The sequence below is a fragment of the Trematomus bernacchii genome, unplaced genomic scaffold (genome assembly GCF_902827165.1).
Source record: "Trematomus bernacchii unplaced genomic scaffold, fTreBer1.1, whole genome shotgun sequence".
Lineage (NCBI taxonomy): Eukaryota > Metazoa > Chordata > Actinopteri > Perciformes > Nototheniidae > Trematomus > Trematomus bernacchii.
This window is the reverse complement of record NW_022987973.1, coordinates 4,612,799-4,636,530: the sequence shown is the minus strand read 5'-3', so window position 1 is coordinate 4,636,530 and position 23,732 is coordinate 4,612,799. Positions and strand designations below refer to the sequence as shown.

Genomic DNA, 23,732 nt, shown 5'->3' with positions numbered 1-23,732 from the left:
GAAGTGTCCAAAATGTAGTTTGAAGTCAGTCTATCTCTTCTTATAAGTATGGACATTTCCCATAAATGGAAAGTATGGAAATTTCCCATAAACACTATTTACTGTCATTACTATGAGTAGTGTGTCTGGTTCTCCACCCTGCCCTGTGACTGTATCCCAGGGGAGATTTTTAGCTCCCTCCCCACGGACAACACACACATGACCCGGGTCACATGACGGTACGCCTCGGTACTACCTCCTGGTTCAAAGACTGGCTACACGGAGCGAGGCTAGCTGTTAGCTTCAACTGTCGAGACAGCCAAGATGGTGAGTGTGAAAACAAACCTCAGTTGTTCGGACTACACTGAAATAACCTGGGGTATTTATTAATAAAAAACTGCATTTAAACTGACCCCCAGTTTTACTTGACAGCAGCTTTTTAACATTTAAAACCGGACAGGAAAGCTAGCTGGGTGGTGGAGTTAGCATCAGGCCGCCTCTGCTTTCTCAATTATGTTTTGGCTAGTGAGCTAACGGCCCAGCAGCTTTGGTTAACGATGACAGCACCAAAAGAGTTGTTTTCTAAATTCAGCAATTCGTTATCTTGTCATTGTTTGTAATCTAGCGCTGCCATGAAGCTTAGGGAAATGTCAATGGTAGCTAACGTTCTTATTTTGCGAAGGGTAATGAGAAATTCTACCGTATATCACAAGCATATTTGATAAGAGAGACAACTCTTGAAATTCCTAATGTTTTATTGTTAACATGATATGATGGTTGGAAAAGCGTTGATTGATTCGTTCAATTAGTAAAGGACAAATACAAGTTGACGCCCACTGACTTTGATGCACTGTTGCTATATTTATCATGGTTGCTCCTGTGTTGCTCATAATGTTGATTTTGGAGTTTATACTAGTATTTTCTATATGATCTATGCATTCGTTTACGGGATTTAATGAATTGAAAGAATCCCACTCGTGTGCAGACAGTGTTTGGTCTCTCCTGATATCGTGATGATTGGGCTGAGTCCTTCAGATTTGCTGCATGCTGAAGCATGTGTTAGTGACTTTGTGCCAGCTCAGAGGAGAGTAATGTGGCTGTGCAGCTGATGATAAGTGATTGAGTTGGTGTGCAAATAACAGATAGGGAGTCGCTGTGTGGGATGTATAAGATTACTACTTCGGACTAGAACACATGAATCAGTCCCATTCTTGTGCACACATGTATACTCTCGTATAAATGTTACCTAATCAGTTGTGGTCTTGTTAGTGATTATTGCAAAAAGCTACATACCATTGTAATCGATCAGAGTTAATAGAAATGTTTTTACAAACCCCAATAGCCTCAGTTTGCTGTTAACTACAAAGCAACCTGTGACTGAAGTTTTATTCAGTCTCTTTGATAAAATCAGGGGAACAGAGATTGTCCAGTCTTTCTATGAATTAGTGTTTTCTGTTTTGCGTTGTTGACCTGTTTTGGCTTGTTGCCTACACCACTTATAATGAATCTTGACATTTAAACTCAAAGATATCGACTGTTATTTTGCCTTAAAACTGTTCAGTTCATGCTTTTCTGAAGGAAACGTTTTCTTCTGTCCAAGTACTTCCTAATTTACTCTGAATAAAGACTTAGTCAACATAGTATACTGACACACCTTTTTAAATGTTTGATGTTTTCAGAGTTTCCTAGGAGGTTTGTTTGGGCCGGTATGTGAGATCGACGTCCTGCTGAACGATGCAGAGAACAGAAAAACAGCCGAGTTGAAGACAGAAGAAGGGAAAGTGGAGAAACACTACCTGTTCTACGACGGAGAGTCTGTGTCTGGCAAGGTAAACTCAGTTTATATTTTTTATACACAGAGATACCAACTTTCACAAGGTTCATTAGGCATTAATACACATGGGGAAGTATGGTTGAACTCTGCTGTCAATGTATTTATTAGTTTACATTGCTCAGTCACCACCAAATGGACTTCTGGGCTAACGCAGTTTATTCTGGGATCCTCTCTTTAAATGAGCCAAGTGGGAAATTAAAGATCATTTTATGTTTGTGCAAGATTTGATCAGACTTGGGAGACAGTGAAACATGTATGTCTAAGATACTCAAATGTATCAGCTGATGTAACAACTGAATTGAGTAAAGGTGAATCCAGTAGTAAGTAATAACTGGTTGGCTCCTGTCAGAGAGATGTTGCCCTTACTGGATATTCTTAAGATGACTCTCTTTCAACTCGTATGATACCTCTCCAGGTGAATCTAAATGTGAAGCAGGGAGGAAAACGTCTGGAGCACCAAGGCATCCGCATCGAGTTTGTTGGACAGATAGGTGAGTGTGTTTGAAGTGCTGCATGATGTGTTCATTGAATGGAGATTTGTAATGTCTAAAGTTAGTATGGTGGTGCTGACATATAACCTCCAACTTATCTTATGCAATTAGTTCTATGAAGTATTTGAAATGCTAAATGAGTGCTTTAGTTTTATAACTGGAAAAGGGCATGTCACCAGCTGGCGTTCTCATGTGGCTAAAAGGTTTAACGGAGCATGTGGTCGTCATGTGCCGCCTGCTGTAGTAAAGCTGAACCCTCCTTCAACTTTTGCAGGAGAAGGAGGGTAATGAGAGCAGTGTTTTAAAGAGCATGGGTTTTAAACTAAACTACTGTATTCAACTTTATTCAGTGTGTTTGAACTGTCTTGAATTACACACCATCCCTATACATCCACTGTGCTGTATTACAGAGCTGTTCTCTGATAAGAGCAACACCCATGAGTTTGTGGACTTGGTGAAAGAGTTGGCTCTACCTGGAGAGCTCGCCCAGAACAGGAGCTACGACTTTGAGTTCATGCAGGTGGAGAAGCCGTATGAGACCTATACTGGAGCCAATGTCAGGCTAAGGTATATTTATTACACAGTTTGAGTTAACGCATGGTTTTATTATCATATGTTTGTCCCAAATTGTTTAAGGCTTCATTCATAACGCTGACATTTCAATAAAAAAATCAACATTGGCGGCTGCACAGCTTTTTTTTCAATCCAAACATTTTCAAAACCTACAGAGCCTATATTATTGATAATGTACAGAAACAGCCACATTCTGACCCATTTGTAATCATCAGTACATGTCAAAACATGAGTCCACACATTAAGGAGAAGGAAAAGACTCGCATCTGCTTTTTTTCCCCCCTCCAAAATATAAATGATTGATATCTTTGGATGTTCATTCTAACTCTTAAAGCTTGCTTTGTCTTTGTCCTCTTCTCACAGGTATTTCCTCAGGGTGACAATAGTCCGTCGTCTGTCTGACTTAGTGAAGGAGTACGAGCTGATTGTCCACCAGTTGGCCACATACCCAGACGTCAACAACTCGATCAAGATGGAGGTCGGCATAGAAGACTGTCTGCACATTGAGTTTGAATACAATAAATCCAAGTAAGACTAATTTCGCTTTAACTCTCCTGGAGAAGTCTTTATTGTTTCCACAGTCAATCCAAATAAGACCTGGCCGAAAGTCAGTTAAAGCAGCTTCTCTTGCTGTGTATCTTTGTCAGATACCACCTTAAGGACGTGATTGTTGGGAAGATCTACTTCCTGCTGGTCAGGATCAAGATCCAACACATGGAGCTACAGCTCATCAAGAAGGAGATAACTGGCATAGGTAAGAAGCCAGTGTAGCCACGTGTAAAATGAAACTAACACAGGTCAGACATATGGCTGGTATGCACTAATATATAATAATATTATTAATAGTAGCATAAATCTGAACAATGTAGTTCATCTTCTCTGCTCTACTTCACTGTCTATAAACTCTTGTTTTTTGTCCCAAAGGTCCCAGTACTACCACAGAGACAGAGACGGTCGCAAAGTATGAAATCATGGATGGGGCTCCAGTTAAAGGAGAATCAATTCCCATTAGACTGTTTCTGGCAGGTAAGATCTCTTCTCTTGTCTTCCCCTATGTCCTGCCTAAAAGTGAAACCGAATTTCAGGCATATCGTACGTAGGCTTATCGTAGTGTTAATTTCGATCTTATTAAACATTGAACACCAGCGTATCACATTCGCGTTCCTTAAGTATCCTTAACTAGTCATGAAACATATTTTTATATTATATATTTCTGATATTTAAGGTTACATTTTTTTCGAAGGGAGGCACTTAATTCGGGTCAGAGTAGGACCGTTATTTATTTATTTTTGTGCATGTTTTTCCTGAAGGAGCGCTAGCAGCCATTGTTGCTCGGGCTTATAACCGCCTGTCCGTGTTCCTCCTTGGAGAGCGGCCTCCAGGCAGGTTGGCATCGAACAGTTGTGCTGCGGGGACAACGCTTCAACCAACCAATAGCTTGAGCCTGTTCTTGACCCCCTTTTTGCGCTCTGAACTGATGTCCCATAACAGCACTCTTGTATCAGTAACATTAAATACATTCTAGGCTTGGTTTTTCACCTATATCCTCATGTTTAAATCATCTCCAGATTTAAAAGCTGATATTTAATGAATTCATTTGTGCAGATGAATCATTGATTACATCTTCTGTTTCCTCCAAAGGATACGACTTGACACCTACCATGAGGGATGTCAACAAGAAGTTCTCTGTACGCTACTTCCTCAATCTGGTACTAGTGGATGAAGAGGACAGAAGATACTTCAAACAACAGGTAACACACTTCCACTTGCACTTGACCGATAGCTTTATTAATATTTTTTACAAACTTCATATAGATGAAACGGTTATACGTTTGTCAATAATAATTTTTGTCACAATATTGTGATATCGTGACAGGCAGCCCTTCATTAATTTAAACTCTCTGTAGTCTCTGATTTTTCATTCATGCATTTGTTCTTCTGCTTCTGTGCTTAGGAGATTGTTTTGTGGAGAAAAGCTCCAGAGAAGATTAGAAAAAAGAACTTCCAGCGCTACGAGTCTCCTGAGCCCCGCACCCAGCCAGTGAGCGCTGAGCAGCCGGAGATGTGAGGTGGCGCTATGAACTGAAAACACACACAGACACACACCAACTCTTCACTGCTGAACAGCCAGAGGTGTGAGAGCTACCACACTATCTCCCTGGACTGAGAATTGTATACATGAATACACACAACATACCTTCAGACATCCACATCACCACTTTAAAGCTTCAGATGTGAGCTGTCTGCCCCCCCCCCCCCACTCTCCCCCGGACTGAAACACTTGCATACCGACACACAAGCATACAATCCAAGAAGGCTGAAAGCTCAATGTCAAGGCAAGAGTGCAAACGAGGAAGGAATAGTGAGACAACCGATTTGATCCTGGTGTCTCAGACGAGCGAAGCCATAAAGCCTCCGTTTGTTGATTGCAAAATAAAACATGAGCAAAGAGGGGATGGCTCACAGATGACTACAACATCGTTTATCCCTTTCTACTGCAACAGGAGCTTTTTTGTTTGCATATTTGGACCGCACAGTTCATGTCATGTCTGAACGAAGGACATGAGGCTAAGCTACAAGTTGATAACAAGATTTCCCCAGTTGTTGTTAAATGTGTTGCAACAGTCAACAGGCGGTTTCTTCCATGCAAATGTCTGTGTATTGCAACACATGTCCATGTAGACATATATTTAATCTTCCAGCTATTTAGTGAAAATTCAAATATCTGTATCATTTCAATGTCCTTTACTTCCAAAAACCATAAAGTGAAATGGAAATCATTCAGAGCTGCACCTAATCATTTGGTTCCGCACATTCTTGATAAATCTCTTAAAATGTCATTTAAAAGTGAAAAACAATTTCCGAAAGCCAGAGGTGACATCGACAAATGTCTCGTTTTGTCTGACCAGGAGTCCAAAAACATTCATTTTACAATCACGTACTGGAGAGGAACACTGTGAAGGCTCAGTTTTTAATAGATAAAACAAGAGATCTGCCATCAAAACAGTCGATTTGCAAATCAATTCACTAATCGTTGCAGCTCTAAAAGCAACATCGATTTAAATCCACTGCTTGACAAAGACTCTTAACTTCAATACATTTTAGTCTCATGTTATTATAAATATTTAATGCTGTTTTCACTGATAATCATTCTCTGGCACAAGCCTTAGTTTGATATTACACGTGCTGTTTATTTATCATTCATCTTGAAGAATAGAAAAACATTTTTAGTTTGTCTTTCCTAAGTTATTATGAGTTGGTTCACTCACTTACAAAAAAAATAAGATTTATTTTTTCCCCAAGATGTCAGTGCTATGATCAGTACAAATGACATGCCAGTACCTCCAAATGATTGGGGTGGAAGAAGAAATATAAAGAGATATATCAAAACTTAAACTGTATTGCAAAATATAAAAAAATGTAATGAAATATGGTTATAGGTCATTTGAAAGTGTACACCTTTTTATAAGTTCCTGTGTCAGGGCTGGTGACAGCTGACTCACGTCCGTCAATGCAGGACTTATATTTTCTTTAGCATCTTAAATTCAAAGCTTAAAATGCTGGAGGAAGTTGTCTGGCTACTTGTATCTGAATAAAATGTTCATGTTATCGCCGCATGAGCTTAAATGATTCAAAAATGAAATGATGCTAGATTTACTGTCAATTTGTGATTGCTGGTTTGGTATAAGTAGAATACTAATGTTAAAAAAATGTCGTCTGATAAGCACTGGAAGGGATGCTGCATCGCTTTACTGTAAAATCCAACATTATTCCACTGTGACGCTCAGACTGGGAGTTTAGGTCTTGCTTTAAAGACACACAAACTGTGGTGTTACCGGTTTGTGTGTAGGTTAAATTGGCTCTTAAGCTCTGAACTGTGGCCAGTTTTGCACTTTCCCCTTTGATGCTTAACTTTGTTAAAAGGGGGCATGGAAGCTGAAGCTCAACATTACTCAAGGGCAACTCCACCTCAGAGATCCCCTGTGTCTATAATGGACATGATGCTGTCATTTATATATCACTACTTGATTGAATAAGTACAATATTTTGTTGCTTTTTGTCTCTTACATGTGCAAGTCATGCTGTCACATGTTTCATTTCATAAAACTCTGAACACTAACATCTTCTGTTCAGATGTATTTGTTATTTTCTTTTGTGTGGAAACAGTGTGATTTATTTGCAGGTTACACTTTTATTCAGCCTTTCAGACATATCTGTAGTCTTTCTAAAAACACTGTACAGGCAGGGTTTGTTTAAATGCCTTCAAAGGTAATGAAGAAACACTTCAATGCCAAAACTCTCTGCCCGTGTCTTCTACTGCATGTTAATCTTTACACAATGTCTAATCATGTCATTGATGTGTGTGTGTGTGTGTGTGTGTATAATGTGTATATACACCAAACCCAAATATATAGCCAAAATAAATCGTGAATAAAGCAAATTTATACAGAATAGCTTTAGAACAACACTCTTTCTTTATAAAAAAAACATGGTCACAAGAGTTCAGTTCTTTGTTTACAGAAAAGTCTCAATATGTTTCGTACAAATAATTCCAACTGTATATCCAGATTGACAACTGTGTGTAAAATACTCACAGCCTGCATATCCTGCTGTCACACATTCAGTTTGATTATTATTATTATTGTTCCAAATCCACCTTTTTTTATTTGTTTCGGATGACCACCCTGGGAAAGTGCAATAAGAGCTTTCAGAGAGACTATTTGTTTGCTGATTCACAAACCTTATTGTGAATATTGTTTTTTTATAGACAGCTGATGGAAATTTGCACAAAGTAGTCACACAACTGAAACTTTGACAGGAAGAGTTTAGTGGTGTGTGGGTGGTGTGGTCAATCATTGAAGTCAGCATTTCTATAGATTTGGCTTTAAGGCTGCTGAAATATAAATAAGTGCATTCACTCCAGTTCTGTACTTAAAGGTAGGGTAGGTAAGAATGGAGAAACCAGCTCGAGTGCGCTAGAATTTGAAAGTACGCAGCCGAAAAAAATCTGCCCCTTCCTTTTGTTCTGTACTACCTACACATTTCAAATACTTAGTATTCTTCTTGAGTATTTCCGTTCTTGCTACTTTATACTCCACTACAACCAAGAGGCTAATATTGTTCTGTTAACTCCATTACAATTACCGGACGTTCTATCAGTTTTATACGTTTTCTGTTCAGTTTTCTGTTCATTTTTTTGATTAACAACATAAACAACTTTGACCTAAATAGACATAATAAACAATTCTAAACCCTCATGAGTCTGTGTACCTTCGTATCAATTGTTTGTCTTTCGTAAACCAGTAAACAGCAAAGCGACTGCAATACTTCTTGTTTTAATGTAGGGATGGTTTATTGTATTTGAATTATTTTCTAATGTATGGATTGTTTATTTTGATTTGTTATACTTTTTTTAATGTATGGATTGTTTATTTTATTTGTAATGCATGGATTGTTTATTATTTTTACATTTGTATAAAAGCAAAGAATCCATACATTAAAAATAAAATAAACAATTAACCTGGCCATTTAAAGGTGGGGTAGGTAAGTTTGAGAAACCGGCTCGAGATACACTTTTTGTTATATTACATGGAATGCTCTTAACATCCCGATAGCAATGAATATCAAAGTGCTTTGACAAAAAATCCATTAAAAAATGTCATCTGTGGAAGCTGTATACTGTAAAAAGCACGACCAATCATTTTAGCCGGTGTAGGTACCATATTATGTGTTCGGCCTGTCACTACCCGATCCGTCCACCTGCCCGATCGGTACTGCGCATGTGCGAGATGGTCCGCCATATTGCACAACTCCGTACGGCAACCCAACTAGGACATTTGACACAGTGGCTTTTGGCAAAGCACACAAAGAAAACTAAAAAAACCGAGAGAGATGAGTTATTGTTATTACAACGTGACTTCACTATTATTTAACAACTATTTGTATTGGGTTCTTTTATTTGGGGTTAAGTACATTGTCAGAATAAGTGAGAAATGGATTTAACTTCTGTTAGACAGCTATCATACTGAATAAATATTTATGCAAAAATGTATGGCATTAATAATGTATATCTAATTACATTTAAAAATGTATGGCATTAATAATGTATATCTAATTACATTAACTGTGAATGTCTTTCATTTTATTTAAAATGAAATAAAATTACATAAAACATTTTCCATAAAAAAGTTGATTCAAGAACAAATCTCTGTTATTAGATCAGTACTTTTCTTATATGACTATTATTGCTAAATTTGAAAGGTCTTTACCAGCTTTGGAATTATATATATATATAGCACCTTCTGCCATCCCATCTCTACTGACAATCATTAACACTTAGATTTTATGATATCGTAAGCATCGTCAGTGATTGACTTAAACACTGAGAATGTATTTATTAACTTCAGACATTTTCATATACAAATGTGATCATACACCAACACACTTTTTAGAGATATACATTTTTCACACACAACGCACAACCATTTACTAAATTAAACCATATCCCATCATAATACGAGCAAATAAAAAGGCACAACAATAAATATATTATGTGTGTGTGTGTGAGTGTCCTAGTTGGGTTGCCGTACGGAGTTGTGCAATATGGCGGACCATCTCGCACATGCGCAGTACCGATCGGGCAGGTGGACGGATCGGGTAGTGACACGTGGTGTTTCTCAATCGCACGCTTGCTTGGTAGCACATGTCTGCCGAGCATCTTGCTTCAGAAGCGAGTCAAGAATACTTCCTGACATTCGGAAAACAAAGAGAGGAACACGCTAGCAAGTGTGCAGGTGTGCGTCATATAAGAGGCCCCGCCTTACATCTTCCGCCACAGATTTGGGGAAATTGGTCCGTGCGCAAAGCATTGTGGGGATTTTAAGACCGCGAAGTCTACTCATGTGCACACTCGATATTTCTCCAAACGGAGTACGCCGGGCTCGGTAGATTTCCAAGTATACTGGAGATTGGAACAGTACTTCGGCGGCACTCGATGACGTAGTATGCTTGAAATAGTGGCTCTGAAGCAGCTTTACTCACGATTGAGGGTGTTTCTCAATCGCGAGTACGCTTGCTTGGTAGCACATGTCTGCCGAGCATCTTGCTTCAGAAGCGAGTCAAGAATACTTCCTGACATTCGGAAAACAAAGAGAGGAACACGCTAGCAAGTGTGCAGGTGTGCGTCATATGAGAGGCCCCGCCTTACATCTTCCGCCACAGATTTGGGGAAATTGGTCCGTGCGCAAAGCATTGTGGGGATTTTAAGACCGCGAAGTCTACTCATGTGCACACTCGATATTTCTCCAAACGGAGTACGCCGGGCTCGGTAGATTTCCAAGTATACTGGAGATTGGAACAGTACTTCGGCGGCACTCGATGACGTAGTATGCTTGAAATAGTGGCTCTGAAGCAGCTTTACTCGCGATTGAGAAACACCCTGAGAAACACCCACGGCCTACCAGATGTGTTCGGGGTCCGTTGCGCCTACCAATGACGTCACGCATTGGCTGTACGGTAACCCAAGAGGACATTTTACACGGTCAAATTCCGAATGTATTGAAACTCCAGACTCAACGTAAGAGCTTGAGCCTCTTCGGGGGGTGCTAACATTTAAACATACACTTCATTCTTTACTTTGTCCGTTATTATATGTAGAAGATATTACTTTTTTCTCCGTCATGTTGTTTCCATAGCAACAACTTCAAAATAAAAGCATCTAAATAGATTTGTGTTCTACACACCAAAATACGGTATTTGAACACCCCTCTCGATCGATTTACAAAAAGAAATAGTATGGCCCGCCCTAATACACCAACGCAGTTTTTAAAGATATATATTTTTCAACACAGAATCATTTACCAAATTACACCATATCCAATCATTTTACGAGTCAGAAAATGCTATCTGTTCATTGCAGTTATTGTTTATTGAATTAGATTACCATGAGCTCAACATAATTATGTAGAGTACAAGTCCACAGCCAAGAAAATGTTATTCGCATGTCATTTTATTTATAAATATGGAATTATGGAATTCTAACACTGGAGTTTGTTCGGGTTTCAATTTCGTTATTCGGATATTCGTTTTGTTTGTTTTTTCCCCGTTTCTTTTTCAAATTGAATTTATTGAAATCTCCAATATCAACGTAAGAGCTTGTGCCTCTTCGGGGGGTGCTAACACTTAACCATAAACGTTATCGTTAACTTTCTCCGTCTTTATATGTAGATTGTAGTGCCGAGAGAAGGGAGTCGGAGGCGGTGCATCGAAGGTGCAAATCTCGCTTTATTGAGCAGCAGAAATGGACATGCTGTCGGGTCGCAGCCCGGGAAGAGAAGAGAAAGCGAAAGGGAGGACATGCAGTAAGTACACAGGAGGTACAGTCAACATTTGTGTCCGTGCGGAACAATACCCCCAACCTGTAGTTCCATGAGTGAATTATGTAACCCAGTTAATTAGTGATCACTACACAAGCCCCCCCAGAATTCAACCATGGACACAATCCTCGCGGGGCCGCCGGCGAGGGCCGAGCCATGGAACGGGCTGTCGGAAGGGGGCCGCAGGAGAGGGTAGGGGCCCCAACGAGGGCGAGGGCATCCCCACCGGGGGGTGGGGGGTGGGGGGCGGGCCGGAACGGGCCGTCGTCAGGGGGCCGCAGCAAGCAGGGTCGCTGTGTTGCGACGTGGGGACAGGCGTGAATATCCCGGTGGTCCCCAGCAGGGAGGAGCGCTGCCCGGCCGCAGGCGAAGGCACAGCGGCGGCGGGTACGAAGTCCTCGGGAGGAAGGAGCCGTGTCCCCGGGAGGAGAGAGCCGTGGACAGGGGAGGCCAGACGGGGCGCCGTCCGAAGCCGCCGTCGAGGCAAACCGTGAGCCGCGGTTAGAGGTGAGGCCAGGCAGGGTCCCGAAGCACGCCACCCACGGGCCGATGAAGGCATGGGCGACGTCCGAAACCGCCGAGGCGAGGGAAGAGGCCAGACAGGGTCCCGAAGCGCGCCACCCACGGGCCGATGAAGGCATGGGCGACGGCCGAAACCGTAGAGTCGAAGCGAGACGGGGTCCAGAAGCGCGCCACCCACGGGCCGAAGAAGGCATGGGCGATGTCCGAAGCCACCGTCGAGGTGGTGGAAAAGCGAGAGGGTCCACACGAGGCCGACCAGACATGGTCGAACCTCCTCTCAGGCACCAGAAAAAGCTCAAAAGGGTCGTCCTGTCCACGAACAAAAACAGGTGGGCGAAAAAGCGAGAGGATCCACACGAGGCCGACCAGACTTGATCGAACCTCCTCTCCGGCACCACAAAAAAAAAAACAGTCGGATGTCGTTAGCCGCTAGCTGCTAGTCGCCAGCTGGACATGCAGCCGCATGTCCCGAATAAACCAGGCATGGTTGTGTATCGGCTCCATGGAAGGCTTGCTGTCCCCCAGTGCCGAAAAGCCGTGGAAATGGCGAGCGTCTCCGGCATTCCGAGAAAAACAGTGTTCGGTTCAGTCTCGGAACCTTCGCGAGACATCACGTCGGGGTCACCAATGTAGTGCCGAGAGAAGGGAGTCGGAGGCGGTGCATCGAAGGTGCAAATCTCGCTTTATTGAGCAGCAGAAATGGACATGCTGTCGGGTCGCAGCCCGGGAAGAGAAGAGAAAGCGAAAGGGAGGACACACGCAGTAAGTACACAGGAGGTACAGTCAACATTTGTGTCCGTGCGGAACAATACCCCCAACCTGTAGTTCCATGAGTGAATTATGTAACCCAGTTAATTAGTGATCACTACAAGATATTACTTTTCTCCGTTAATCTCCGTCACGTTGTTTCCAAAGCAACAACAACTTCCTGTCAACTGCGCTAACTCTCCTTCAAAATAAAAGCATGTCCATAAATAGGAAGCCAAGCCAAATTACACTTATTAAGACATATATGATATACAACTGCAACGAAAGTAACAAACACAATGCGATATTCTTTTCAATTTCAAAGAACACAAATTGGGTTACATTAACAAATAACTATAAAACAACAATACTGTAGAATAACAAAATGAATGCCGTGAATACACCGAAATACACGTGTTGAAGCGGTTCTCTGCTGATTACTACGATTACCGTACAGCCAATCACAATGCGCGACGTCATTGGTAAGCGACGGACCCCGAACACATATGGTAGGGCGAACACATATGGGGTGTTTCTCAATCGCGAGTAAAGCTGCTGCAGAGCCACTATTTCAAGCATACTAAGTCATCGAGTGCCGCCGAAGTACTGTTCCAATGTCCAGCATACTTGGAAATCTACAGAGCCCGGCGTACTCCGTTTGGAGAAATATCGAGGCTGCACATGAGTAGACTCCGCGGTCTTAAAATCCCCACAATGCTTTGCGCACGGACCAATTTCCCCAAATCTGTGGCGGAAGATGTAAGGCGGGGCCTCTCATATGACGCACACCTGCACACTTGCTAGCCTGTTCCACTCTTTGGGTGTTTCTCAATCGCGAGTAAAGCTGCTTCAGAGCCACTATTTCAAGCATACTACGTCATCGAGTGCCGCCGAAGTACTGTTCCAATCTCCAGTATACTTGGAAATCTACCGAGCTCGGCGTACTCCGTTTGGAGAAATATCGAGTCTGCACATGAGTAGACTTCGCGGACTTAAAATCCCCACAATGCTTTGCGCACGGACCAATTTCCCCAAATCTGTGGCGGAAGATGTAAGGCGGGGCCTCTCATATGACGCACACCTGCACACTTGCTAGCCTGTTCCACACTTCGTTTTCCGAATGCCAGGAAGTATTCTTGACTCGCTTCTGAAGCAAGATGCTCGGCAGACATGTGCTACCAAGCAAGCGTACTCGCGATTGAGAAACACCCTTTGTTTTCCGAATGCCAGGAAGTATTCTTGACTCGCTTCTGAAGCAAGATGCTCGGCAGACATGTGCTACCAAGCAAGCGTACTCGCGATTGAGAAACACCCATGGTACTGACACCGGCCCGGCTAAAATAACTGGATGGCCTACCTGCCTGTCAGCCTTCCATCTGTGCACAGACTTATCTCGTGCCCTCATTGGTCATGTGCGCGTTCGTGTGTGTTGGAGGAGGGGCTCTGTAAGGAAGTGGCAGATTTTTCCCGGCTGTGTATTTTCAAATTTTAGCGCACTCGAGCTGGTTTCTCCAAAATTACCTACCCCACCTTTAATAAGCTAAAAAATTAAACAAACAAAAAATTCCTGTTGCTTAAACGGAAAATTCCGTTTACTTTAAAAAAGGAACAATGATTTTGTCGCTTTTCCGTTTACAAGGACACTCAAGGTCACATTAATATAGCAGCAATACTTATCCAAATCATCACCATCATATGTAGATATTACAACACTGACAGTCAACATTTTCCTGCTTTTTCCTCTTTTACTTTCATACTTTAAATACCTTTTTCTGATACGTACTAAAATACTTTTACTAAGGATTTGAGTGGTGGATTTTAACGTGGGTTGAGTATTTTTACAGTTTGGTTTGGTATCAGCCTTTTCTATATTTACTCAAAGTAAAAAGAAAGCGGGACATTTAGCAGAGGAATAATATCTGTTGCATATTAGTGATGTGTCGGTCGCGAACGAGCCGGCTCAAAGAGCCGGCTCTTTTAAATGAACGACGGGAGCCGGCTCGCGCCCGCGAACGAGCCGTTTTTTTGTTTTTGTTATTTTTTGTTAAGTAATACAAGACAGAATGATATGATGATCTCCGCGCTACAGCTGCTCCGTGCATGCATGCAGTGGCATGTCATATCCAAGGATTAGAGACTGTTGGATGCTGCTGTTTTGAGCATTGCAATACATTTATTTGTATTATGTTTTTTTATGATTAGAGACGGTTGGATGCTGCTGTACTGAGCATTGCAATATATTTATTTTCACTATGTTATTTATTTATGATTATCCTTGGGCTCAGCAAAGATTTGATGTCAGCTGTTGCTGTCTTTTTTTCTATAGTTAATACTGAAATAGAGCCCTGCTGTTTTGTCAGGGCCTTTTCTTTAAATATAATTTTAAAATGTCGATACAGTAGCCCCTTTTTTTAAATGTCTATGTTTACGTTTTTATAGGTGTTGCTATCAGCTTTGTGTAGCGTGGTTCTACAAGCAAGTCTGTGCATTCATTGGGTGGTATCAGAGAGATACAAGGGTCTGTAAATGCAATGAAAACAATTGGCCACATGCAGCAAATAATTGATATTAAACATGTAATTTTTACTTTTGAATACTTCAGTACAAAGGATGTATTGAATAATTTAAGTGATATGTGTACACATATAAATCATTAGTCAAAACAGGGCTACATTTGATTGAATTATAAAAGGTATAATATGTGGTAAACTGAAGAGCCGTTTGGGAGCCGAAAGAGCCGGCTCTTCTTGGTGAGCCGAGCCAAATGATCCGGCTCACCAAGAAGAGCCGGAATTCCCATCACTATTGCATATACGATTTTAGGTTTACACTATATAGAAGTCATATAAATGGCCTGTTTAAAAATGCGTCATTTTCTTCACAATGTCAAACGGAAAAATCATGACAAGTTATTTCATCCATTTTAAACAGTATTGGCTCATTTAAGCAAGTAGTTTTTATTGTGTTTTGAATCAAAATCATGCTCTGGTCAAAACGCAACACAGGCACATTTGTGGGCAGCTAAATCGCGACGGGTCCTTTCCCACGTGTAAGCAGGAAGAGTGTTGACCGTCCTCTGGTGCAGCGTGAAGTTTCTGGTGTGATATAATCCACATATTTAAACCTGATAAACACCATGGAGAGACAGTAGCACACATTTTGCACATAGCCCGCAGAAGGTGCTAACAACCGGGGTAAAAGCGACTCGCAGCGATGTCAGCTAACCGGTGTTTGCACTTGTTTTCTCGGCTTCAGCGGCACATTATCCCCCGGGCTGCCCGTTGTCCTGTGTCTTCTGGCTATGCTTTGTTGCACAGACAACACCAGGATGGCTCTGTGGTTTCCAGCAGAACAGTTTCATCTGACAGCTTTTCTTCAAATCCCCCTGACACCTCTCTATTTGTCCCGGTATCTCTGAAGGCTGGCGCCTCGGAGGATGGGGATGTGGGGGTGGAGCTGACACAGCCCCTCGATAGAAGTGAGTACAAAACGTGCACCACTACTAACACAGTGAAGCGATCGGAGGCTGTGAAGATCTTGTATCTCAGGCTGACTCCAACAATGCCCATTAAATATGTTTGAGAAAGTGAAAAGTGAAATGAGACGTACATCCAATATCAGGCCTAAAATATGTTAATATGTGTACACAGTATTGCAAATGCAAACTGCATGAATAAAGTATAGTTTACTTAAGTGCCAAATGAGCATACGTTTCAAGTGAAATTATAGAGAACAATAACTAAAATGCTCATTAAATATGTTCAAGAAAGTGGAAAGTAAAATGAGAAATACATAAAATAATAGGCCTAAAATATATATAATGAACACAAAGCCCAATGTAAGGTTGTGGTACTCAGTATTGCACACCTTAATCCCCACTAATGTAATACAAATTGTATTAGGAGACGTTACATTTGAGAATATTGTGAACTATATTATTAAAGTGATGGAAACATGAATGTTGTAAATATATGCATAATGAATAAATAATATAATAACTATATCAGTGTGCACTAAGTAAAGTATGTAAAAGTTAAGTGGTTGTTTTTTTGTGCTTTTGCTATCTTTAGATGCCTCAGATGTGTATTTTGAACACCGTGTGTATTTTTTTTTATTAGCTTTCTTGTAATAATAGACATCAAACTAATTGTCTTAATTGTGTTTCTCTAATTCAGCTGAACTGCTGAAAGTTCTGAACCGGTTTTATAAGAAGATGGAGATGCAGAAGCTGGCAGCAGACCATGGCCTTGATGGTAAGAAATAATAAGTTGTTCATACTTTGTTTTAAAAAAACGTCTGATGTAACACATTACTTGAAAGGGCAATACTGTACATGAATGATGGCTTGTTGTCTTATGTGTGCATGTGAATGGTTTACTAGAAGGCAAATTGCTGGTCACACATTTGAGTCAATCGTCATCATCTCTGAGATCCAGCTGTTGCTGAACAGCAGCTGTAGCAGCTGGCCTCGTTAACTGCAGCTGCCTTGGTCCTATGATATAATACACTATACTGTATAGTCCCTGTTAGGAAATGTGTTCTGGAATCTGTCAAGTAACTCCTCCGCAGATACAGATCTTACATAGTAAAGGTAAATAAATGTACCCATGGCTTTAGTACACATGCAGATTGCACGTATAAACATACACAATACTAACCTACGGACAATGGCGACCAAACAAAAGATTTTGTGAAGTTTGAAAATGCTGAAGTCGAAGTGATATGGACAGAAATCTAACAGCATGCTATGTGTGGTGATCATTTTATGTGTGTGTTTGTCTGTACAGCTCGTCTGTTCCACCAGGGCTTCATTAGCTTCAGGAAGCATGTTCTGGAAACGATGTTCCTTCCTGCCGATCTGCACATCATCCTCAGTGACATCTGCTCCGGATCAGGTGTGTTCACGTTTAATAAAACCTCAAAATAGAGTTTGTCAATAGATAATTTTGATCAATTACATTGAAACTTTAAATAACTTAATTTCTGTTCTCCAGGTCATGTTGATGACATCTATCCGTACTTTATGCGTCATGCCAAGCAAATCTTTCCTATGCTGGACTGTATGGACGACCTGAGGAAGATCTCAGACCTCAGAGTTCCTGCCAGCTGGTGCGTATTACAGAGACGACTGTTCTTTATACATCTGATATCTGCAGGTGTACATCTTCACTGGCCTCACAATTGGACTTGATTAAAGTTCACCTGTCAATGATTCTCAGTGCATCTCAATGAAGGGCATCCCAAATGTTCTGATTTACTCAGTCAGACAAATCTGAAATCCCTTTTCAATGCCAGACAAAACAATGGTTGTCACATATCAGCTCTAACATAGGACACTTCCTGAAGGCTTAAGGCATTCTACGCCACAAGCTTTCATTGCACTTCATATATTAGCATCACGGCTAGTGGACATTCAGCTCTTCTACAATGTCTTACACCTTCTTTATATTTCAATGTTTTCAGCCTAACATTGTGAAAACAGATTAACTTATTTTGAGAGTAAGAGCAAATAGTTGACAGACTGCCGAGAGTTGAATGCAGAGAGTCTTCATCTTTGATCAGTTGAGATATACAAGCGCAACACTAAATTCTATTTATGTCCTAATTTTTTAATTGTCCTCTGCATCGAAATGCATCTTGGAGTTAAGACATTTCAATACGTCTACTTAACGTCTAAACTCCTCCACTCTACTCTACTAGCTTTTATTCACCATCTGAATGTGTGTGTCTTAACTTGCACTGTGTTACTTTGTGGTTACAGTCCTTTTGTGTATGTCTGTTTAATCAGGTACCCTGATGCTCGTGCTATCCAGAGGAAAGTGATTTTCCATGCTGGTCCCACTAACAGCGGTAAAACCTACCAGGCCATCCAGCGCTACCTGACCGCCAAGTCTGGAGTTTACTGCGGCCCCCTGAAACTACTGGCCCACGAGATCTTTGAAAAGAGCAACAATGCAGTACGTATTTGTCTTCTTCTGTCATCTCTTTGGTTTAAAGCAAAACACCATTGTTTTTACACATCAATCTTTTTAGGTCTTAGTGGGTACTACTTCATATTAAAGCAAGTTTGTATCTAACGGTCGATCCTGTGTCTTCCATTTTCCATCTCTGTGAAGAAGTCATCTTTAATCTCCTTCTCACCACACCATATTGTTGACTATTGCCCCATGAGTTTATTTGTTTGTGTGTGTGTATTTGCAGGGTGTGTCTTGTGACCTGGTCACTGGAGAGGAGAGGAGCTTCATGGACCCCGATGGTCAGGCATCTGCTCACGTGGCCTGTACCATTGAGATGTGCAGTGTCACCACACCTTGTGAGTAAACCCTATACATACAAACCTTTTAGTTTAATAGCATACAATAAAACTCAACATTTCTCTATTGGACATTGAATTGTAACTTATCAGATTGTATCAGCTATTTAAAAATGAATGGTGAAGTGCTGTCTCTTTTCAAATTCATCCCCAGTAATCACAACAAATAAAAGAAACTTACCTTTGTCTTTAAAAATGTAGTTCACATTGAATTCATGTTTTGTGTATCTCTTTATAGATGAAGTTGCTGTAATTGATGAAATTCAGATGATCAGAGATCCTTCCAGAGGCTGGGCCTGGACCAGAGCACTACTGGGTTTGTAACACACACACACACACACACACACACACACACACACACACACACACACACACACACACACACACACACACACACACACACACACACACACACACACACACACACACACACACACACACACACACACACACACACACACACACACACACACACACACACACACACACACACACACACACACACACACACACACACACACACACACACACACACACACACACACACACACACACACACACACACACACTTAAACTTTCTTGTACCGTTCAGTTTATTTACAAATGTAACTATAATTAATCAATGAAAGAATAAATACCTTGTTTTGTCACATTACGACACATGCCTACAAATGCAAGATTTTAGGCAAAATAGATACATCTCTAACGTCTTGTAAACTCATTTAGCATGATTTGCTTTGAATTTGATGTTTCCGAGTTTGGCAGCTGACATGTTCTTTGTATTTGTGCAGGTCTCTGTGCAGAGGAGATCCATGTGTGTGGGGAACCTTCAGCCATTCAGTTTATCAGAGAGCTGATGTTCACCACTGGAGAGGAGGTGGAGGTACGGCTGTAACATTTAGAACGGCAGAAAGTGAGGAGGTCACTGATGTTACTCACTGTTTTCTTTTTTTAATCATTGTCTTTTTGTAACCTCTTTCTTCCTCTCGCTCTTCAGGTCAACACCTACAAGCGTTTAACTCCATTTGAAATCTTGGATCATGCTGTGGAGTCATTAAACAACTTGAGACCAGGAGACTGCATTGTCTGCTTCAGTAAAAATGACATCTACTCCATAAGCAGACAGATTGAGGCCAGAGGACTGGAATGTGCTGTCATTTATGGGAGCCTACCTCCAGGTGAGTTCTGCTTCTCGTCCGGTGTGAATAAGGGTGTTTTTTAGAAGGACTTATAGGTAGATGTATGTTTGTGTGTAAGGACAAAACATCTTTTGATGACAAAGGGGTAGCTGTAAACGTAAAGAAGAACCTTTTATGAATGTGCTCTTCCATCCATGGAGCATCTGCCTGAAAGTGGTGTACCGTTTCTGTTATTTGGCTGCAGCTTGAACCCAAAATGTGTCCAGAAACAACCTGAAAATCAAAGAAATGCAACATTTATGTCATGCATGCACTCTACCAACCAGTATTTTAGCTGGTTGTGTGACTTCTGTAAATGTGTGCTAAAGACTCTTTTCTGTGATTTACAGGCACCAAGCTGTCACAAGCCAAGAAGTTCAATGACCCTGATGACCCCTGCAAGATACTGGTTGCTACAGATGCTATTGGCATGGGCCTTAACCTGTAAGTACTATCATTTTATTCATCTTTATTTAACCAGAAAAGAACAACAACAACAATTAATTTGACTATCAAGTAAATGACAATAACTATACTGATTATCCTTTGGTCCACCTTTCTTCTCTTCTTTCTCCAGGAGTATAAGACGTATCATCTTCTACAGTCTAATAAAGCCTAATGTAAACGAGAAAGGGGAGAAACGGATGGACACCATCAGCACGTCACAAGCTCTGCAGATAGCTGGACGCGCAGGGAGGTCAGTCTCAATTCCACTTGTAGTGTTGGAAAAGTTTCTAGATTATTAAACAAGTTTCTATCAAGGGCTTTTTTAAACTCATGTCCTTTTTTAAACACATTTCTTAGATTCGCCTCCGTATACCAAGAGGGACAAGTTACCACCATGCACAGAGTCGACCTGCCTGTTCTCAAAGAGATCCTCAGCCGCTCTGTAGAGCCCATTGAGGTGATGATTCACACACAAACACACACTTGTTTTCTTTCGGTAAACCCATAAAATAAATAATCAAAAAGTATGGATTTTGATGGATGAAATCATCTCTCCTCTGTCTCAGACTGCAGGTCTGCATCCTACAGCAGAGCAGATAGAAATGTTTGCGTATCATCTGCCTGATGCTACCCTGTCCAACCTTGTCGTGAGTATTTCCATCTTTTCATATATTTATTCTCTGACATTTTGTGACAAATAAAAATTGCTATCTAGAATTGGTTATGTTTTGTTTTTGTGGTTTGGTTTATTACTTGCACACTGTAGCCTTTTTCTCAAAAACTGATACTTCTCCTTTGCCTTGCAGGACATTTTTGTCAGCCTGTCTCAGGTGGGCGGCATGTATTTTGTCTGCAACATTGACGACTTCAAGTTCCTGGCTGATATGATTCAGCACATCCCACTCAACCTCAGGGCACGCTACGTCTTCTGCACTGCTCCCATCAACAAGAAACAACCTTTTGTATGCACCTCCTTCCTAAAGGTAAGGATGAGTGGAAGAAAACATACAGGAGATTAAAGGAGGTCAATTGAGGGGGACAAGCCATTTTACGATTAGGGCTGGGCGATTAATCTATATGGTAATATATCCTCTTAGAATAACATCTTATCACAATTAGTTCATATATCGAGATATCGTGATACACAATTAAATCACCTAAATTGATAGACATTAAAACTAGTGTCTTAGTTTCAACATATTTCCTTCCATTTGCTTGTCTTAAGCTTTTCATAGAATCCTACAGCGTCGTCCCTCTGATCTGGTTCTTGTTTCTCTTTCAGTTTGCCCGTCAGTTCAGTCGGGATGAGCCGCTCACGTACAACTGGGTCTCTCGCCACGTCAGCTGGCCTCTGTCTGCACCCAAAAACATAAAAGACCTCATTCACCTGGAAGCTGTTCACGATGTGTTCGATCTGTACCTCTGGTTAAGGTAACGCAGTGTTTTAAAGTATTTCCACCTCTTGTGCCTGTCATTTTAATTAGATCATTATGGGCAGTTGACGTTTGACTGAATCATGTTTAGTGAGAATCTTAGTTAGATTTCACATCAGCATTATATTCACAATATTAACAATCAGTTTTTATATTTACAGCCATTAAACATTGGAATATGCTCTAGCTGTTCTTAAAACGTGCCCAGAGGCTGCAGATGGATATTAGCTAATAGCTAAATCTGGCATAAAGCCTCTTTGATTTTTTTCATGCTTGGTCCTTTCTTAATAAAGATTTCTGTCTGTCTCTGTAGCTACCGTTTCATGGACATGTTCCCAGACACGGCAATGGTTCGGGAATCCCAGCAGGAGCTTGATGACATCATAAGACAGGGCGTCCGAAACATCACCCTTCTCATCCGAGCCACCAACTCCTCCATCACCGCCCCCCCGGGCAGCAGGCAGGGACAAAAGGGTGCTATTAGTGGAAGTGCCAGCGCTGCTAATGTGACCGATGTGACCGATGTGACCAATAAGACCAATAAAAGAGCTGAAAGAGGCCCTGTGGAAGAACTGATGGACAGCTCTCTGGCTTGTCGTCTGGTGAGAGAAGGGCTGTTGACTCCTCTTTTGCTCCGGCAGCTGGAGAAGGAGTGGTCAAAAAATAAAAAGCAGGAAGTCCCCAATCAGAGCGCACTCCCCGTGGTGAAAAATAAAAGGAAGAAGTAGTGAAAAAAACAGACGAGAGGGATAATCGATACGAGCCTTGGATAATATCTGGAGGTTTGATTCAAATAAATCATGTTTTTCTGCCCTGGAGGTATCATTAAAGCTATTAAACATGCAAATGTAGCTTGACAAGACCGGTGTATATTCATAGTAATTTGGTCTGGACACCAGATTAATGGGTAATTACATGTTTTGCTTACATTTACCCATATAAAAGCTGTCATTGTATTCTCCCTTTTCACTGGGAGATTAAAATACATCACAGTGGAAGATCATTCAAAACTGTCTAATTACCCAACAACAGACTTTACTGACCACATTTTGGATTTCATTATTTGGATTTAGCGCAGAAGAAACGTACCTGTTGTCACGCATTAATGTGGGAGATGTGATGTCCTGCCTGAGCTATCGGCCCACAACTGGAAGCTGACAACATTGTTTACCACGATGTTTTAATGGAGAGTCACTTGGTGTCGTAATGCTCTTTGAGAAGCAATTGTGACCAAGAAACATTTTAACATGCACTGTGTGACTGTGTGTGTTATGCAGGTCTGCAAAACGTTACTTTTGATTTATTTCGATCTGTAAACTAAAATGTGAACCCTCGGAACGGCGTGAGTATGTATGCAACCTATTTGAGCGGTGAAACTAATCTGAAATAAATGTATATTGAGTGCAGCCCTGTAAGTGTCCATATACAGATGAAATGCCATATCTTTTCTATATTTAAGATGAAAACATTAGTCAATTTAAAAATGTATATGTTTTAACGGTCTTGATTTCATGTGTATGTTTTATTGAGCAGCTCAAACCTTGAGTAAATAATGCTAACGCATGATGAAAGAAAAGCAATTGGCATAATTCAATCAAGACTTTCACATGAGAATTTTCAAAAGGTCATGATGAGGAAACAAGGGCTCTAAAGAGATTCAATCAAATGTACCAATTTGCAAAAGACAAAAGATAAGTTTATCAACAATGGGGACCATCTGAATTCATGACCTTATCCCAAATAAGTTGGAATAACAAAACATGGATGTTCCTCTACAGAACATAGGTACACAAATCCCTTTAAATACTGCTTTACCCTTCTTTACCAATTTAAGTGGTCT

At 41.0% G+C, this 23,732-nt stretch overlaps 2 protein-coding genes across 2 annotated transcripts; both read left to right on the top strand.

Moving 5' to 3' along the window:
* Nucleotides 1-144: 144 nt before the first annotated feature.
* On the top strand, nt 145-7,331 carry vps26a (VPS26, retromer complex component A). The gene is made up of 9 exons (XM_034116614.1): nt 145-306; nt 1,659-1,808; nt 2,229-2,304; nt 2,715-2,871; nt 3,241-3,405; nt 3,525-3,631; nt 3,802-3,903; nt 4,519-4,628; nt 4,832-7,331. Exons 1-9 carry the CDS (start codon nt 304-306, stop codon nt 4,943-4,945), a joined length of 984 nt encoding a protein of 327 aa, XP_033972505.1. The 5' UTR covers nt 145-303; the 3' UTR covers nt 4,946-7,331.
* Nucleotides 7,332-15,581: 8,250 nt separating this feature from the next.
* On the top strand, nt 15,582-23,298 carry supv3l1 (SUV3-like helicase). The gene is made up of 16 exons (XM_034116109.1): nt 15,582-15,999; nt 16,697-16,774; nt 17,309-17,416; nt 17,516-17,630; nt 18,310-18,478; nt 18,723-18,834; nt 19,073-19,150; nt 19,626-19,717; nt 19,832-20,012; nt 20,363-20,456; nt 20,590-20,709; nt 20,817-20,916; nt 21,026-21,106; nt 21,266-21,442; nt 21,742-21,890; nt 22,206-23,298. Exons 1-16 carry the CDS (start codon nt 15,735-15,737, stop codon nt 22,618-22,620), a joined length of 2,334 nt encoding a protein of 777 aa, XP_033972000.1. The 5' UTR covers nt 15,582-15,734; the 3' UTR covers nt 22,621-23,298.
* Nucleotides 23,299-23,732: the final 434 nt, after the last annotated feature.

What these genes read in the sequence shown, in the direction of transcription:
- vps26a (XM_034116614.1), top strand. An exon ending in GAGAGTCTGTGTCTGGCAAG is followed by an intron (nt 1,809 to 2,228) that starts GTAAACTCAGTT and finishes ATACCTCTCCAG; the next exon opens with GTGAATCTAAATGTGAAGCA. An exon ending in TTTGAATACAATAAATCCAA is followed by an intron (nt 3,406 to 3,524) that starts GTAAGACTAATT and finishes TATCTTTGTCAG; the next exon opens with ATACCACCTTAAGGACGTGA.
- supv3l1 (XM_034116109.1), top strand. Translation starts at nt 15,735, where the DNA reads ATGTCAGCTAACCGGTGTTTGCACTTGTTTTCTCGGCTTCAGCGGCAC. An exon ending in TGACATCTGCTCCGGATCAG is followed by an intron (nt 17,417 to 17,515) that starts GTGTGTTCACGT and finishes TCTGTTCTCCAG; the next exon opens with GTCATGTTGATGACATCTAT. An exon ending in CTGGACCAGAGCACTACTGG is followed by an intron (nt 19,151 to 19,625) that starts GTTTGTAACACA and finishes GTATTTGTGCAG; the next exon opens with GTCTCTGTGCAGAGGAGATC.